A 17,930-nucleotide genomic window follows, 5' to 3' on the forward strand; every position below is an offset into this window, starting at 1 on the left:
GTGAAACAGTTTTGCAATTGGTCATTGCGTTATCATAGAAACGGTACTTTAAAACCTTTTAAAGGGTTATTTCACCCAAAAATGAAAATAATGTCATTTATTACTCACCCTCATGCTGTTCCACACCCGTAAGACCTTCGTTCATCTTCGGAACACAAATTAAGATATTTTAGTTGAAATCTGATTGCTCAGCGAGGCCTGCAATGACATTTCCTCTATCAAGATCCATTAATGTACATATTTAAATCATTTCATGTGAGCACAGTGGTTCAATATTAATATTATTAAGCAACGAGAATATTTTTGGTGCGCCAAAAAAACCAAATAACGACTTATATAGTGATGGCCGATTTCAAAACACTGCTTCAGGAAGCTTCGGAGCATTAAGAATCAACATATCGAATAATGACATGTGTCAAACTGCTAAACGGCTGAAATCACGTGACTTTGGCGCTCCGAACTGCGGATTCGACACACTGATTCATAATGCTCCGAAGCTTCCTGAAGCAGTGTTTTGAAATCGGCCATCACTATATAAGTCGTTATTGTGGCGCACCAAAAAATATTCTCGTTGCTTTATAATATTAATATTGAACCACTGTACTCACATGAACCGATTTAAATATATTTTTAGTACCTTTATGGACCTTGAGAGAGGAAATGTCATTGCTGGCTATGGAGGCATCACGGAGCCATCGGATTTCAACTAAAATATCTTAATTTGCGTTCCAAAGATTAACGAAGGTTTTACGGGTGTGGAACGGCATGAGGGTGAGTAATAAATGACAGAATTTTCATTTTTGGGTGAACTAACCCTTTAACAGGCTCAATTTTCAAATTTGAAACACAACTTGGTTAAACATATGACTTTGATTTTTTTTAGTGTCCAAATTATTTTACAAAATACTTTTTTTCTGTATTTAGTTCAGTATACATTTCTTACAGTAAACAAACTTTTTTACACTTTCATTTACTTCTGCAATAATGTCTTCTTTGAAAAGAGACAATTCAGACGTATTACAATGTTAATGAATTAAAAGTATGAATAAATATATTTCATCGTTTCATATTTACCGTTGCAGCTGCCCTCCCAAATCTGACGACGCTGAGATCATTGAAGTCCACATTTCTGCTGTACAGGTAAAATCCTGAAGATGCGAACACTGCAGTGGCAATAGATGAAACCTTCAGTAGCCGGACAGCCATGTGAGGAACTGCTAAAAGACAGAGAACCATTAAAGGTGCCCTAGAACCAGTTTTTACAAGATGTAATATAAGTCTAAGGTGTCCCCTGAATGTGTCTGTGAAGTTTCAGCTCAAAATACCCCACAGATTTTTTTTTTTTTTTAATTAATTTTTTTAACTGCCTATTTTGGGGCATCATTAAGTATGCACCGATTCATATATTCAAATAACAAACATATTAAAGGTATAGTTCACCCAAAAATGAAAATTCTGTCATCATTTACTCACCCTCAAGTTGTTCCAAATCTGTATGAATTTATTTGTTCTGTTGAACACAAAGGAAGATATTTTGATGAAAGTTTGTAACCAGGCATCTTTGGGGTACTATTGACTTCCATAGTAGGGAAAAAAAATACTATGGAAGTCAATGATGCCCCAGAACTGTTCAATTTCCCACATTCTTCAAAATATCTTCCTTTGTGTTCAACAGAACAAAGAAATTAATACAGTTTTGAAACAACCTGAGGGTGAGTAAATAATGACAGAATTTTCATTTTTGAGTAAACTATCCCTTTAATATGTTTATTTACAAGCTGTGTATGTGAAAGCACACATATGAGACATTATGGGAAATTAAATTAGTTTTTAAATTTGCTGATGCTTTGATTTTATTAGTATTGAGTACTAAATACTAATATAATTTTAAAAATAACACAAAATAATAAACATGGTTTGATTATTTACTTTGTTTAAATTAGTCTGCAGCTGATAAACTTTGGGGGCGTGGCACTTGAGTTGTGACGTAGTTATTTCTTCAAGATCAACTTGGGCTCGCGATGCTTTTGGAAAAACGCATCCCTGTTTTACACAACTAAAGCCAAACTGCGTTATTTATCAAATTTATGAATGAGCTAACACCACAGCAACACAGTTTAAGCAAAGCATATCGCAGCACAAGTAAACCCGTTTCATTCATAATATCAGTCTGTGTATTGAAAGATGCGGTCAGCTGATCACAAATATTGTGTGTTACACAAGCCCTTGCGTAACACACAGAGAGAATATAACTGAATAACCCACACCGTTTTATCGCATGATGTCAGAGTTAATAACTGTGATTAATGATGTATGAACATTTTCAAAGAATCATAATACAGCTGATTGATTTACCTTCATTGACTCACGCTGTCATCCACTAACCGGTGTCGCTCCGTGACCTTTAAACTCTGGCGTCTCTCTGGCGTCTAACGTGCGTGGCGCAAAGGATCATGGTTATTGTAGTTGTAAACTAATAAAAAGCCCAATCTTAGCCATTTGAGATTTTATTTGGGGTAATAAATCTCATAAATTGAAGAAACAAAAGGAGTGATGGGGGTATTGAAATCCTGAATTTTGATGATACAATACATTTAAAATTAATTGGTTAAAAAGATGTTTGCTTGGGTCAGATTCTATGTGGTATTTTATTCCTAATAATATATTTAATAGGGTAGGTGGCCTTTCTTTTTTATTATTACAATTTAAAATAACTGATGAAATGCAATTACTCCACTGGTAAATTAAACCTATTAAACTGGCCAGATTTCATCATCAAGCTTTGTTAGCCTGGAAACTGGTTTACAACCACAACTCAAAACTGGATATTAAAATTAGAAATAGATCTTTTTTGATAAATTATTTAATAAAAACATAATTTTTGTTGCTGATCTATTCAGCTCTAATGGTGATTTGTTATCTTATGAATGTTGTTTGAATATCCATTTCATATGTCTGATGAAAGCTTCCCTTTCCCATGAGTCATACTCCAAACAACTTTCACAGTCATGTTTGGGAGGTGTTTCGCTTTTAAGTAAAGAATGTAATAATACATTTATTTGTCAACTTTCTCAGTCTCGAAACTCAATTTCTCCAAAAGGGATTTTTTTTTTGGGGGGGGGGGGGGGGGGGGGTCTAAAATAGATCACATTCAATGGAGGAACACATGGTTATTACCATATAAATACTGTATACCCAATAAGAAGTGCATTTTAAAATTTTGCATAATATATACCCTTGTAGGCTAATGCTTTTGTGTAAAAATTTTGTGATGTAGCTGATATGCACCTTCTGTAAAAAAGAAAGTGAAGATATTTGTCATTTACTTTTCTGGAAAGATTTAAGTTCCTATTGTTTTTCTAAAGTTAACATGAACCGTAATTTACACGTGTTTTTTTGAAAACCAAAACAAATCTTTAGAATCTACTGTTAACTTTCTTATCCTTGTGGCAAAATTCTATTTTCACAAACAAAGGTTTGTTAAGAAAATACCTACTTTTATAGATTTCTTATGTGAACATTTAATCAAATCACTAAGAATAATTAATAACAAAACATGTATTTCTTTTTTGAAGAGATATGATGAGATCTTTCATGCACCGTGATTAATACTTGTTTTGGTGTTTTCTTTTTATCCTATTTTCTTTCTTTGTTCTGTTCCTTCTTTTCTTTGTTCTTTGTGAGGTTGATAAATGGCATGCAATTAATTTTAAAACGTATTGTATGATGGAGAAAATTCTGTATTACTTTTACTATAAATAAAGCTGCATCTGATTATTACGGAAGAGGATTAGGGCCAAGCAATAATAAAAAAATAAAACCATCTCGAGATTAAAGTTGTTAAATTTCGTTGAAAAAAGTCGAAAATGTTGAGAATAAACTCATTAAATTACGAGAAAAAACTCGTTAAATTTCAAGAAAAAATTAAAAATAAAATGTTGAGAATAAACTCGTTAAATTACGAGAAAAAAATCGTTAAATTTCGAGAAAAAAGTAAAGTTAAAATGTTGAGAATAAAGTCATTAAATTACAAGAAAAAAGTCATTAGATTATGAGAACAAATTCGTTAAAGTATGAGAAAAAAAGTCGTTAAATTTCGAGAAAAAAGTAAAGTTAAAATGTTAAGAATAAAGTCATTAAATTACGAGAAAAAAGTCGTTAAATTATGAGAACAAATTCGTAATTTAACGAGTTTATTCTCAACATTTTATTTCGACTTTTTTCTCGAAATTTAACAACTTTGATCTCGAGATGGTTTTATTTTTTTATTATTGCCTGGCCCTAATCCTCTTCCATAGATTATGCTATGTTAGCTACTAAGAAAAAAAAAAAACATAGCCATTTGAGTAAAACCAAATTAAATAAACATTAAATTAGATATTTTAAGCTATTAATCCATTTTAAGGCATATCTTAAGAAAATCTGAGAAGATTTAATTTTACACAAATACATGATTGAAACTTAATGTTAACATTTTTAAATAAGTGCTACAACATTAAATTATGGTGAGCAAGTAGATGCAACTCTAAAAACCATAACCCATTTTTTCCATTAAATGATATGACTGAGCATATGTTCACAGCAATATAAAGCATTTCAACCACATTCTTCTTACAGAGAGAACTTTAGTCAACAGACCCATTTTAAAATGTACTCCATAAACACATTACTCTTTTTCTTTAAGGTGAAGAGGACAAGGTAGTGATGGAGCGTGACAAGATTTAACATGACATGAGCTCGGACAGATAATGTGACCGGAACATTAGCAGAGGCATCTTAGATGCAGCCTTGATTAACCTCTAAATAAATTAACCACACTAATTAAATGTTTCATGCATCTGCATAACCTAAGTTATACATAAAACTCTCAAGTTATTACTCAACTGTTTCATGTAAAAGTAATAAGGAATTAAGTCAATTTTGCTCAAGCATCTCTAATTACAATTTTCTTTTTTTTGAGAATTTGCTTTTTATAAAAGGTAGTACACTGACAAAGAAAATAAAAATAATCTGTAGCCAGCACAGAAAATGACTTTTCAAAATATCCCATTTTATTTGACTCACATTTCTTTGCACATTGTATAAGAAAAAGAAAAAAAACTAGACAAGCAGTCAATAAAACAATGATCAAAAATCATTAACGTTTGGCTTCTTGAAAACAAGTATGCCAAGTGAAGACACATCCACAATAAATAACAGTTCTGTGTTACTGAAGACACAACACTTGAGACTTGAAATCAGACCTCTTCAGATATCCTCTGCTTCTTTGTTTGATCTTCTTCCAGAAAATGGCTTTCTGTTTTTTTGCACCTGGAGCTACGTTAAATAGAAAATGACATGTTGATGCAGATGTTCAATGTACATTATCCATATAGACATTAGTTCCCAACTGGATGCTCACCTTTGCTCCTTCGATGAAATGAGGATCCTTTTGTAATGCATTCTGCAGTCCTTCCTCTGTAGTGAACCCTATCCAGCAAAAACCCCGATGAAAACCTGTCTCTTTATCCTGCAAAACAAGAGAAAACTCATCTCAGCACGACGGGCACATTAAGATTAAACACTAAATCTGATTTTTATACTTACAAATGGCAGTAGACACTTCCTCACTTGGCCAAACTGCCCAAAGTACTCTCTAATCTCCTCTGAAAACAGAACAATAACATACATTATTAGACAATTGTCTGCTACACATATAAAGCATTATTATATTGTAACGTTATACTATCAGAGATACTTGTGATGCGTTATGGAAAATTACTGATTTAATGCATTCATGCGCGTATTATTCACAAGCCTGATGTCAAATCATTGATAAAAACTCATCCTTTACTCACTCGTTGCGATGGTCCATGGTACTTTTGACACAAACACTTCAAACACCTTCTTCCCAGCTGCAGTCGCTGCCATGTTTCGTCCTTGCCGAATGGAGCTTACGGTGACCCTGACCACGTGACCAGAAGAAAAATTATATATTACCTGATACTATACAATTTATAAACGTAAAATATCACGTTGGGATAGCTTTTATATTCGTATTTGTTATTTTATTTGCATTATGTAATAAAAAAAAAAATCAAAATCAGATCTAAGCTTTGTATCGTTGGCGTCAGAAGTAGAAAGGTCACATGATGACGGCAAAGATGGCAGCCTCCATAGTGGAGCATGGAGAAGATGCTTTTAGAAAACTGTTCAAGTTTTACAAGAGGAGAAATCCTCCTCCAGACTTCAGTGAGGTCATTAATTTCTCCAAACCTTATAATGACAAGGTGAGCCATTCAGATTTGAGAAATATTGCGCATTCATTAACATTATGACACTATAAGTCTTTCCTAAACTGTATATTATTATTATCGTTATTATTAATTAGTTATTATAATATTTATGATGTATATTTACTAACTAATCTTACAATGAAAACTGTTTATTAAACCGAACCTAGACAAGATGCGCCAAACAGACTTGAGGAACATTGCCGTGTTTATGTTTATGATTATAAATCTTTCCTAAACTGCATATTATTACTACTACTACTATTATTAACCATTTATAAGAACATTTGTATGATTTATGGTTTATTAAAAAATGTAACTAGGCTATGAACTATGATGTTTTTTAACTATAACTCTGTGCTTACGACTTTTTGTCATAGTAAAGGCTGTGCCTTTGTACTTTTCAGTTTTGTGCTTCTAGTAATAAAAATCGTCTCATTTGCTAGATTTTTACCTGTGAACTTAACTCCACTCCTATAAGTGAGGAAGATGTTTCTAAAGCTGGTCTTCGGCCGGTAAAAGACTGGAAAGCTTTTGGTTTGCATGGATATCCAGGTATGGTTTAGATAGGTTGGTGACAGTTTCAAATAATTCGCATACTGTATGTTCTCCAGAATGTGAAGGATTTCATGGGTTTGATATAGTAACTGAAGCTTATCATTAAATTCATTTTATGTAAGATGCAATTATGTCAAGATCTCCTGTATTGCATAATCCCAATGTTAATTTATTATTGCTGCCACTCTGATGATTAAATGTTTTTATAATTCCTATATATGGTAGCCTATAGAACATTGTATAAACATGTTAAATCTTGCTCCTTAACATGCTGTAATAGGAATCTTCCATGTTTCCTGTTTACTTTTAATGAGATTAAATTAACTATATTGTCACTGTAGGGTTTATTTTTATATCCGACCCATTCCTGCCGGGCTCTCAGCAGTACTGGGTAAAGCAGTGTCTGAAGATCTATCCACAGAAACCCAATGTGTGTAACCTGGATATGCATATGTCATCTGTGGAGACTGAAAACATCTGGGAAAGAAGCATAGATGTTATTCGGTAAGTCAAAGAATCTTAGTAGAATTTTGTTTTATTGTATATTATTTTGATGCATTTAGACATTGTTTTAGAATAAAACTATGTTATATTTGTATATTTTGAGGGATCTGTAGCAATTGTTTGAGTATAGATACCATTTAGGTGTGATGGGTAACTCCACCTTCTGATACTGAGCATATAACATCCTCATAGACACTTTCCTTGTGGCCATGTCTGTGCTGGTAATTTCACTGTGACCTAAATGGCAGATTTGAGGTATTGCAGTTTGTTAGATGCCCTTTTATCACACAACATTCGTGTAAATAGTTTGTGCTACTGCACCATAGCTGATCCATCTCACGCTCTTCCTATCTTCCTAGATCTAAATGGGTCTGTGTATTATTACAGGAGGAAAGGCTGTGGGAAAAGAGAGCCCAAAACCCTGCTAGAAAAACTGCGCTGGGTGACTCTTGGTTACCACTATGATTGGAACTCCAAGGTATACAGTCACTCTCTAATGGCCATTTTATGTGCTTTAGCAGTGTGTCTAACACAAAAATTATTTAAAGGATTACTTCACTTCAGAATTAAAATTTCCTGATAATTTACTCACCCCCATGTCATCCAAGATGTTCATGTCTTTCTTTCTTCAGTCGAAAAGAAATTAAAGGTGCCCTAGAATTAAAAATTGAATTTATATTGGCATAGTTGAATAACAAGAGTTCAGTACATGGAAATGACATACAGTGAGTCTCAAACTCCATTGTTTCCTCCATCTTATATAAATCTCATTTGTTTAAAAGACCTCCGAAGAACAGGCGAATCTCAACATAACACCGACTGTTACGTAACAGTCGGTGTGTACGCCCCCAATATTTGCATATGCCAGCTCATGTTCAAAGCATTAGACAAGGGCAGGACGTCTGGATGTACACAGCTGAATCATCAGACTAGGTAAGCAAGCAAGGACAATAGCGAAAAATGGCAGATGGAGCAATAATAACTGACATGATCCATGATAACATGATATTTTTAGTGATATTTGTAAACTGTCTTTCTAAATGTTTCGTTAGCATGTTGCTAATGTACTGTTAAATGTGGTCAAAGTTACCATTGTTTCTTACTGTATTCACGGAGACAAGAGCCATCGTTATTTTCATTTTTAAACACTTGCAGTCTGTATAATGCACAAACACAACTTCATTCTTTATAAATCTCTCCAACAGTGTGTAATGTTAGCTTTAGCCCGTTAGCCACGGAGCATAGCCTCAAACTCATTCAGAATCAAATGTAAACATCCAAATAAATACAATACTCACATAATCCGACGCATACATGCAGTATGCATGACGAACACTTTGTAAAGATACCATTTTGAGGGTTATATTAGCAGTGTAAACTTTGTTTATGCACTGTTTAAGGCAAGCGCGAGCTCCGTGGGCGGGTAGCGTGAGCATTTAAAGGGGCTGCAGCCTGAATCAGCGCATTTCTAATTATGCCCCAAAATAGGCAGTTCAAAAAATGAATTAAAAAAAAATCTGTGGGGTATTTTGAGCTGAAACTTCACAGACACATTCAGGGGACACATTAGACATATTACATCTTGTAAAAGAACGTTTGATGGCACCTTTAAGGTTTTTGAGGAAAACATTCCAGGATTTTTCTCCTTATAGTGGACTTCACCAGGGTACAATGTGTTGAAGGTCCAAATTGCAGTTTCAATGCAGCTTCAAAGGGCTCTACACGATCCCAGCCAAGGAATAATTGTCTTATTTAGCGAATTGATCAGTCATTTTCTAAAAAACAATAAAAATGTATATACTTTTTAACCACAAATGCTCGTCTTGCACTGCTCTGCAATCCGCCACGCACTTTGTAGACACTGGATCTGTACTTTCACCTATGTCACGTGTGACCCTTCCAACATGATTACGTAATGCGTGGCACATCACAGAGTAGTGCAAGATTAGTATTTGCGGTTAAAAAATATATACATTTTTATTTTTTTTTAGAAAATGACCAATCGATTCGATAGATAAGAGTCTTATTCCTCGGCTGGGATCGTGTAGAGCTCTTTGAAGCTGCATTGAAACTGCAATTTGGACCTTCAACCTGTGGTACCCTGGTGAAGTCCACTATATGGGGAAAAATCCTGGAATGTTTTCCTCAAAAACCTTAATTTCTTTTCGACTGAAGAAAGAAAGACATGAACATCTTGGATGACATGGGGGTGAGTAAATTATCAAAAAATTTTAATTCTGAAGTGAACTAATCCTTTAAATGTTTGAGCCGATAGCCTTGTGGGCAGTGCTCCGACATGTAGTGCAGTTGCGCTTCGGGCGACCCGAGTTCGAGTCCCGGCTCGTCGTCCTTTCCCGATCCTGCCCCCCTCTTTCACTTTGCTTCCTGTCTACTCTATACTATCCTATAGCAATAAAGCAATATACATTTTAATATACAGTACAGTCCAAAAGTTTGGAACCACTAAGATTTTTAATGTTTTTAAAAGAAGTTTTGTCTGCTCACCAAGGCTACATTTATTTAATTAAAAATACAGTAAAAACAGTAATATTGTGAAATATTATTACAATTTAAAATAACTGTTTTCTATTTGAATATATTTCACAAAGTAATTTATTCCTGTGATGGCAAAGCTGAATTTTCAGCATTATTACTCCAGTCTTCAGTGTCACATGATCCTTCAGAAATCATTCTAATATGCTGATCTGCTGCTCAAGAAACATTTAATTTGTACAATTGTACAAAATATTTGTGTACAATATATTTTTTCAGGATTATTTGATGAATAGAAAGTTCAAAAGAACAGTGTTTATCTGAAATCTAATCTTTTGTAACATTATAAATGTCTTTACTGCCACTTTTGATTGATTTAATGCATCCTTGCTGAATAAAAGTATTCATTTCTTTAATTTCTTTTCAAAAAAATAAAAATAAAAATTCTTACTGACCCCAAACTTTAACGGTAGTGTATAATGCTACAGAAGCTTTGTATTTCAGATAAATGCTGTTCTTTTGAACTTTCTATTCATCAAGGAATCCTGAAAAAAAAAAACTGTTTTCAACATTGAAGATAATCATAAATGTTTATTTATAAATTACTTTAAAATACTTTTAAAATGAAATTACATTGTCAAATATATTTAAATAGTACACAGTTATTTTAAATTGTAATAATATTTCACAATATTACTGTTTTTTACTGTATTTTTAATTAAATAAATGTAGCCTTGGTGAGCAGATGAAACTTCTTTTAAAAACATTAAAAATCTTAGTGGTTCCAAACTTTTGGACTGTACTGTATATTAAAATAGAAAACAATTTCATTTCAAATTGTAGTAATGTTTCGCAATATTACTGTTTTTACTGTATTTTTATCAAATAAATGCAGCTTTGGTGAGCACTTCTACCGACCAGAAACTTTTAAACAGTTGTTAATGTATGTTATATAATTTGTCTAAACTTTTTTGAAAAGTATTTTTGCCTTTTTAGCAAATATAAGTATTTTGCTGTGGAGCCAATTGTTATTGTTTTTCCTGGAGAGAGAGCGAGAGATAGGGAGGGTGAAAGCATCGCCCAGGATCTTATTAGCATTATTTGCTCCTTTCAGGACATTTCATCTCTAATTGTACAGGCCTGATGTCTGCCTGTCTCGTTTATATGCTAATTGCATAAAAGTGTTTAGTCTTCTGTCCTATTAAATCAGTCAGGAGGTGCACACCGGATTCATTAGCTCTGATGTTAGTTTGACACCGCCAAACGTCTGACGGCAATCAGTGAATTTTAAGCAGAGACTCTTTCCACCTCCCTTTAAGTAGAACTGAAGGCTGAGGCATTCACTCTGCTCAGATCAGACATGTAAGCCGCTAATTCAGCTCTTTGGGGAGGCTGCGCTCATATGATTGTCCATTGACCCACCGTAAAATCCACAGAGCAGAAAGATCGCTGCAGATGCTCTTTTATCAGTTATGTCAATCGTTATGTTAAAGTCGGTATAAAAGAGAACTTGTGATAGTCTTTTCTTTCCTATTGTGAGGTATATCCAAGTGAAACAACTTCTTGGACAAGAAAAAATGTAAGACGGGACTTGATTTTAATATATTTTTATAATTATGGTTTGCTATTACTGTGATCTCATGTGAGTGACAGGTTGTCCCGCCCTCACGTCAGTGAACACGTCATCAGAGAAGAGATGTCGCTTTGAATAAAAGCATTTACTGAATGACTGCCTGCTTACTTCCTATAATGAAAGGCATTTTTACTCCCTTGTACTATGATGAGATATGTAATGTGTCATACTATTCTGACATACTTTTATTCCACAGATTTACTCCCCAGATCACTACACTCCCTTCCCCAAGGAACTTCAATCGCTTTCTCACAAAGTGGCGGCAGCCTGTGGCTTTCCTGGTTTTAATGCAGAGGCGGGCATTCTTAACTACTATCGATCTGATTCATCGCTTGGAATCCATGTTGACGAATCAGAGCTCGACCATACCCGACCTTTGCTGTCTTTCAGGTGAGGAATATTTATTAAATCCATATACTGATTAAAGGGTTAGTTCACTCAAAAATTAAATTTCTATCATTAATTGCTTACCTTCATGTCGTTCCAAATCCGTCAAACCTTCGTTCATCTTCAGAACACAAATTAAGATGTTTCTGATGAAATCCAAGAGGGTTTTTTTTATCCTCAATAGAAAGCAATGAAATTACCACATTCAAGGTCCAGAAAAGTAGTAAAAATATTGTTAAAATAGTTGATGTGACAACAGTGGTTCAACCTTAAAGGGTTAGTTCACCCAAAAATGAAAATTATGTCATTAATGACTCACCCTCATGTCATTCCAAACCCGTAAGACCTCCGTTCATCTTCGGAACACAGTTTAAGATATTTTAGATTTAGTCCGAGAGCTTTCTGTCCCTCCATTGAAAATGTATGTACGGTATACTGTCCATGTCCAGAAAGGTAATAAAAACATCATCAAAGTAGTCCATGTGACATCAGTGGGTCAGTTAGAATTTGTTGAAGCATCGAAAATACATTTTGGTCCAAAAATAACAAAAACTAATTGTATTCTCTTCCGGAATCCTTTCTATTGAATTGATTCCATTGAATCCTTTCATCTGTCGGCATTGGTAATGCACTTTTACGTCGCCGTGGTTGTTTTTGGCGCTTAGGACATTCGCGTAATATAGCAATACCAACATACAAAACAATGTAGAATAGCTTGAATACAGCGTGCGTCTCCCTCAGACTGTAAACGAAGCTCGGGCGCACCGGATAACACGTCATCAGCGTCTTACGTCTTACGTAATTAATGATAGACACTGCGGAGTTGTGAGCCACACTCCGGAGCAGAAGGGGGCGGTAATGCACCAATAAGTTGGATGCCAACCGCCGTAAAACAGGAAATAAGAAGCAGCAGCAGCAGAGTCGTGAACGTGAATTGACAACAGACCCGGAAGAGAATACAATGCTGAATAAAGTCGTAGTTTTTGTTATTTTTGGACCAAAATGTATTTTCGATGTTTTAACAAATTCTAACTGACCCACTGATGTCACATGGACTACTTTGATGATGTTTTTATTACCTTTCTGGTAGGGCTGGGCGATATATCGCATGCAATTCTCACGCGCATTTCGTCAGTAAAGCCGGTTCCCTGATTACCTCTAAATCGCCATCACCTGCTTTAAAATGGAGCGCCTTTTAATAGACAGAGCCGTAGTTCACTGATAAGCCACGCAAAATCAGGTTCATTATCGAAGTCGATTCATCTTCGATACTGAACGCGATTTTGCGTGGCTTCTCTGTGAACTACGGCTTTGTCTATTAAAAGGCGCTCCATTTGAAAGCATGTGATGGCGATTTAGCGGTAATCAGGGAACCGGCTTTACTGACGAAATGCGCGTGAGAATCGCATGCGATATATCGCCCAGCCCTACTTTCTGGACATGGACAGTCTACCGTACATACACTTTCAATGGAGGGACAGAAAGCTCTCGGACTAAATCTAAAATATCTTAATTTGTGTTCCGAAGATGAACGGAGGTCTTACGGGTGTTGGAACGACATGAGGGTGAGTCATTAATGACATAATTTTCATTTTTGGGTGAACTAACCCTTTAATGTTAAAAAGCACCGAGAATACTTTTTGTGTACAAAAATAATGACTTTATTCAACAAATTTGTCTCCCCCCAGTCAGAACTTGTACGCAGTTGATGCAGTGAACGCAGTGCAGCGCTTCCATGTTTACATCCGAACGCTGGCTCAGTATTGGCCGGCTCCTGAGTCAGCATCAGACGCATGTGTCGTGCTGCTCACGTGAACAGCGCCGCCCAATACTGAGTCGGCATTCTGATGTAGAACCTGAAAGGGCTGCAACGAAAATGGCTTAGGAGAATGATAGAGGAATTTGTTGAATAAAGTCATTATTTTTGTTTTGTTTTTGTGCAAAGGTCTTATGGGTTCGGAATGACATGAGGGTGAGTAATTAATGACAGAAATTTAATTTTTGGGTGAACTAACCCTTTAATGTTGCCCTCCTATGTTTTCTCTTATGAGTGTGTAAGTCATTCAGGTGGTTTTGGATTAATTAACATTAGGGCTGGGCGATATATCGCATGCGATTCTCACGCGCATTTCGTCAGTAAAGCCGGTTCCCTGATTACCGCTAAATCGCCATCACCTGAATCGCCTTCGATAATGAACGCGATATTGCGTGGCTTGTCAGTGAACTACGGTTCTGTCTATTAAATGCCGCTCCATTTGAAACCAGGTGATGGCGATTTAGCAGTAATCAGGGAACCGGCTTTACTGACGAAATGCGCGTGACAATCGCATACGATATATCGCCCAGCCCTAATTAACATGGATGTGTTGGGTAATTTTATGTTTTGTGCTCCAAATAAGGACAGGAAGGGTTTTTTTAGAACTAGTGCAACAAGATCAAAGAATGCACATTATGAGTAACTGATGGTTCATCTACACTTCTGTTCAAAAGTTTGGGGTCAATAAGATTTTTTTTAAAAATGATTGAATACTTCAATTCAGCAAGAATGCTTTAATTTGATCTAAAGTGACATTTATAATGTTACAAAAAAAATCTGTTTCAAATAAATGCTGTTCTTATGAACATTTCCTGTTTATCAAAAAATTAAAAAAAAAATGGATCATGGTTTCTGTTAAATTATAATGGGTATAAATTAAATTCTTTTCAACATTTACAACATTTATTTAAATTTATTTAAATGTATTACCAATCCAAACTTTTTGCACGTTGATTCTTTAATTGACACTATCCCAAATCTGAACGTCAGGACAAATTTCCCATTTATCAAAATCTCCAATTTCACCAAATAAAGCGCAGCATAAAATTCATACCCTGTATGTTTACTGTTTGGGTGAAAATTCCCAGAAAATATGGTCAGTATGATATGATGGTGTTGTTCATGTGCATTCATCTACTAAATACGATCATTCCAGTTTTGACTGGAGATGCAAATGTTGTCAGTGTCTACGTTTACATGTACCCTCATTATGCGATATAATAAGATTTAGGCAATAATGCAATTTAAAGGGTTAGTTCACTCAAAAATCATGTCGTTCCACACCTGTAAGACCTTCGTTCATCTTCAGAACACACATTAAGATATTTTTTATGAAATCCGAGAGCTTTTTGATCCCCCAATAGAAAGCAAGGCCCAGAAAGGTAGAGAAGAAATTGTTGAATTAATGTTGTTATTTCTGTTTGTTTTTGCACACAAAAAGTATTCTCGTCGCTTCATAACATTAAGGTTGAACCACTGTAGTCACATGGACTATTTTAACAATGATTTTATACCTTTCTGGGCCTTGAAAGTGGTAACTGCGAAGCTTTCTGATCCCCCACAGAAAGCAATCAGATTTCATTAAAGGTGCCCTAGATTCAAAAATTGAATTTACCTTGGCATAGTTGAATAACAAGAGTTCAGTACATGGAAATGACATACAGTGAGTCTCAAACTCCATTGTTTCCTCCTCCTTATATAAATCTAATTTAAAATCTCGTTTAAAAGACCTCTGAAGAACAGGCGAATCTCAACATAACACCGACTGTTACGTAACAGTCGGGATCATTAATATGTACGCCCCCAATATTTGCATATGCCAGCCCATGATCGAGGCATTACACAAGGGCAGCCAGTATTAACGTCTGGATCTGTGCACAAGCAAGAACAATAGCGAGAACAAGCAAGAACAATAGCGAAAAATGGCAGATGGAGCAATAATAACTGACATGATCCATGATATCATGATATTTTTAGTGATATTTGTAAATTGTCTTTCTAAATGTTTCGTTAGCATGTTGCTAATGTACTGTTAAATGTGGTTAAAGTTACCATTGTTTCTTACTGTATTCACGGAGAGCCGTCTGTATTTTCATTTTTTTAAACACTTGCAGTCTGTATAATTCATAAACACAACTTCATTCTTTATAAATCTCTCCAACAGTGTAGCATTAGCCGTTAGCCACGGAGCACCATCAAACTCATTCAGAATCAAATGTAAACATCCAAATAAATACTCTACTTATGCGATTAGACATGTTGCATGACGACCACTTTGTAAAGATCCATTTTGAGGGTTATATTAGCTGTTTGAACTTTGTTTATAGCTGTTTAAAGCAAGCACGAGCTCCGTGGGCGGAGAGCATGAGATTTTAAAGGGGCCGCACTGCATAAATCGGCACGTTTATAATGATGCCCCAAAATAGGCAGTTAAAAAAATTAATAAAAAAAAAAACCTATGGGGTATTTTGAGCTGAAACTTCACAGACACATTCAGGGGACACCTAAGACTTATTTTACATCTTTTGAAAACATGTTCTTGGGCACCTTTAAAAATATCTTAATTTGTGTTCCGAAGATGAACGAAGGTCTTACAGGTGTGGAACAACATGTGGGTGAGTGATTAATGATGACAAGTTTATTTTTGGGTGAACTAACCCTCTAAACTTGACCTCATGTAAACACAATACTTAATCAACTTCATGCGATTAAGATCATAATCGTAGTAACCATAATCATAGTAAAATATGTGTGGCAAAAACATGCATGTAAACACTTTAATCGCATCTATTCCACTTTGACCAAAGTGTGCATACAGTATGCTTGTGACGTACACAAATGACGTTGTCATGCACCGATTTGTAAACATGGTATTAAAGACAAGGAGTGCTGAGTTCATGTTGACAATTTTGCATAAGATGAATATAATGCAGTATATTCATGGGCGAATACACCAAAATGAAGACATTTTTTAGGTCTATTTGGTGCAATACACCTACTATATATGAGTTTATCATTTGTGCTATGCTTTAGGGTATGTGAAGAATGGCAGTAAAAATAACCACAATTCTCAGCAAATAATCAGAATAATGAAAATTGCACATAAATGGGACTGAAGAGGTTTGTTTATGTCATGTAAGTCCTTACTCTGATTATTGGAGTACATGTAAATGTTTTCAGTGTCCAATATTTCTTGGGTATTTCAGAAAAAAAAAATCATTTTATCCATACAGCATAATAAATGCATTCATTTGTCCTTTGATGTTAGTTTTGGACAGACTTCCGTTTTCCTGTTGGGAGGGACTAAGAGAGAAGATCGTCCCACAGCCATGTTCATGCACAGCGGAGACATAATGGTGATGTCAGGACCCAGCCGCCTACTCTATCACGCAGTACCCTGCATCGTCCCCGCGCCTGCTGGAAATGTCCTGCCACCCTGCCTGGGCCAGAGACTGGAGGCGAAGGCGCAGGGTGATGACATCATCCAGAGCGTGTCAGAGGAGGATTGGGAGGTTTGCTCCTGGTACTTGCAGACGTCTCGGGTAAATGTGACCGTTCGACAAGTACTCGGTTCCGGTCAGGACTTCCCGAGTACACAGGCGTCACATTTATCAACAGACGGCTGTGAGAAATCAGAGGAAGAAACTCAAAAAAATAAGAAGAGGAAATCAGGCTATGAGCGTGACACTTAACATGTCTGTTTTGGATTGGATCCAAGTTTTATTTATGTAAAATGCACCTGGTATTAAAAATTGTACATATGACTGCAAATAAATGCATTATTGTGATCTGTTCCCAGATAATCGGTGCGTCCGAAATCGCGTACTGTTCGAGTAGGTACTATTTGAATTTGAACTTACTCCGCGACCGTTATAAAAGTATGTTCTATATGGAATGAAATCCGAACGTACTACATCCACAATTTTGTCATTATCATGTAATGAGTCGCTTTACCTCCATTCATAAATCCCCTCCCGTGGCCTCATGGGATAGTAAAGTGCCCATTGTATGCATACTTCAGAATCTCTGCAGAAGTAGTAGGTGATCTGTGGACTTTTTGCCTGCTGTTTTTCAAATACAATTTTTTTTGGCGTACTGTTTTTCGCGTATTATATAGTTATATATAACGATATATCCGCTGTTGAGCGGATTCGTAAACACCTTTGGTTGGCCTTTGTACTCATGTGCTCATCAGATATGTCTGTGATTGGCTACAATGATCAACACTTCAAAATCATGTTGTAAATAGACATCAGTGACGCTCTTC

General features: G+C 35.5%; 3 protein-coding genes across 7 annotated transcripts in view; 1 reads left to right on the top strand and 2 right to left on the bottom strand.

Annotated features, from left to right (window-relative positions):
• adck1 (aarF domain containing kinase 1) overlaps nt 1-2,467 on the bottom strand; it is a 189,502-nt gene extending 187,035 nt beyond the window's left edge. For 3 of the 5 annotated variants that reach the window (XR_007184902.1, XM_048190781.1, XM_048190784.1), the window contains exons 1-2: nt 2,356-2,467; nt 1,075-1,214 (exon numbers count right to left, since the gene is read on the bottom strand). Coding sequence is in view for 3 of the 5 variants with exons in the window: in XM_048190781.1 (XP_048046738.1) it covers nt 1,075-1,206 (132 nt within the window). In the remaining 2 variants the exon portion in view is untranslated. Of the gene's footprint in view, nt 1-1,074; nt 1,218-2,355 lie in introns of those variants that run through there. The other 2 variants (XM_048190782.1, XM_048190783.1) reach the window with 2 other exon arrangements.
• A 2,562-nt stretch (nt 2,468-5,029) lies between these two features.
• Nucleotides 5,030-5,944, bottom strand: LOC125268516 (SRA stem-loop interacting RNA binding protein). Its single transcript, XM_048190786.1, has 4 exons — nt 5,838-5,944; nt 5,587-5,645; nt 5,402-5,509; nt 5,030-5,316 (listed from the first exon to the last, which is right to left on the bottom strand). Exons 1-4 carry the CDS (start codon nt 5,908-5,910, stop codon nt 5,248-5,250), a joined length of 309 nt encoding a protein of 102 aa, XP_048046743.1. The 5' UTR covers nt 5,911-5,944; the 3' UTR covers nt 5,030-5,247.
• Nucleotides 5,945-6,112: 168 nt separating this feature from the next.
• On the top strand, nt 6,113-17,434 carry alkbh1 (alkB homolog 1, histone H2A dioxygenase). Its single transcript, XM_048190785.1, has 6 exons — nt 6,113-6,269; nt 6,719-6,827; nt 7,172-7,334; nt 7,722-7,812; nt 11,657-11,850; nt 16,932-17,434. The coding sequence occupies exons 1-6, from the start codon at nt 6,129-6,131 to the stop codon at nt 17,353-17,355; spliced, it is 1,122 nt and encodes a 373-aa protein (XP_048046742.1). The 5' UTR covers nt 6,113-6,128; the 3' UTR covers nt 17,356-17,434.
• Nucleotides 17,435-17,930: the final 496 nt, after the last annotated feature.

The sequence above is a fragment of the Megalobrama amblycephala genome, linkage group LG5 (genome assembly GCF_018812025.1).
Source record: "Megalobrama amblycephala isolate DHTTF-2021 linkage group LG5, ASM1881202v1, whole genome shotgun sequence".
NCBI lineage: Eukaryota > Metazoa > Chordata > Actinopteri > Cypriniformes > Xenocyprididae > Megalobrama > Megalobrama amblycephala.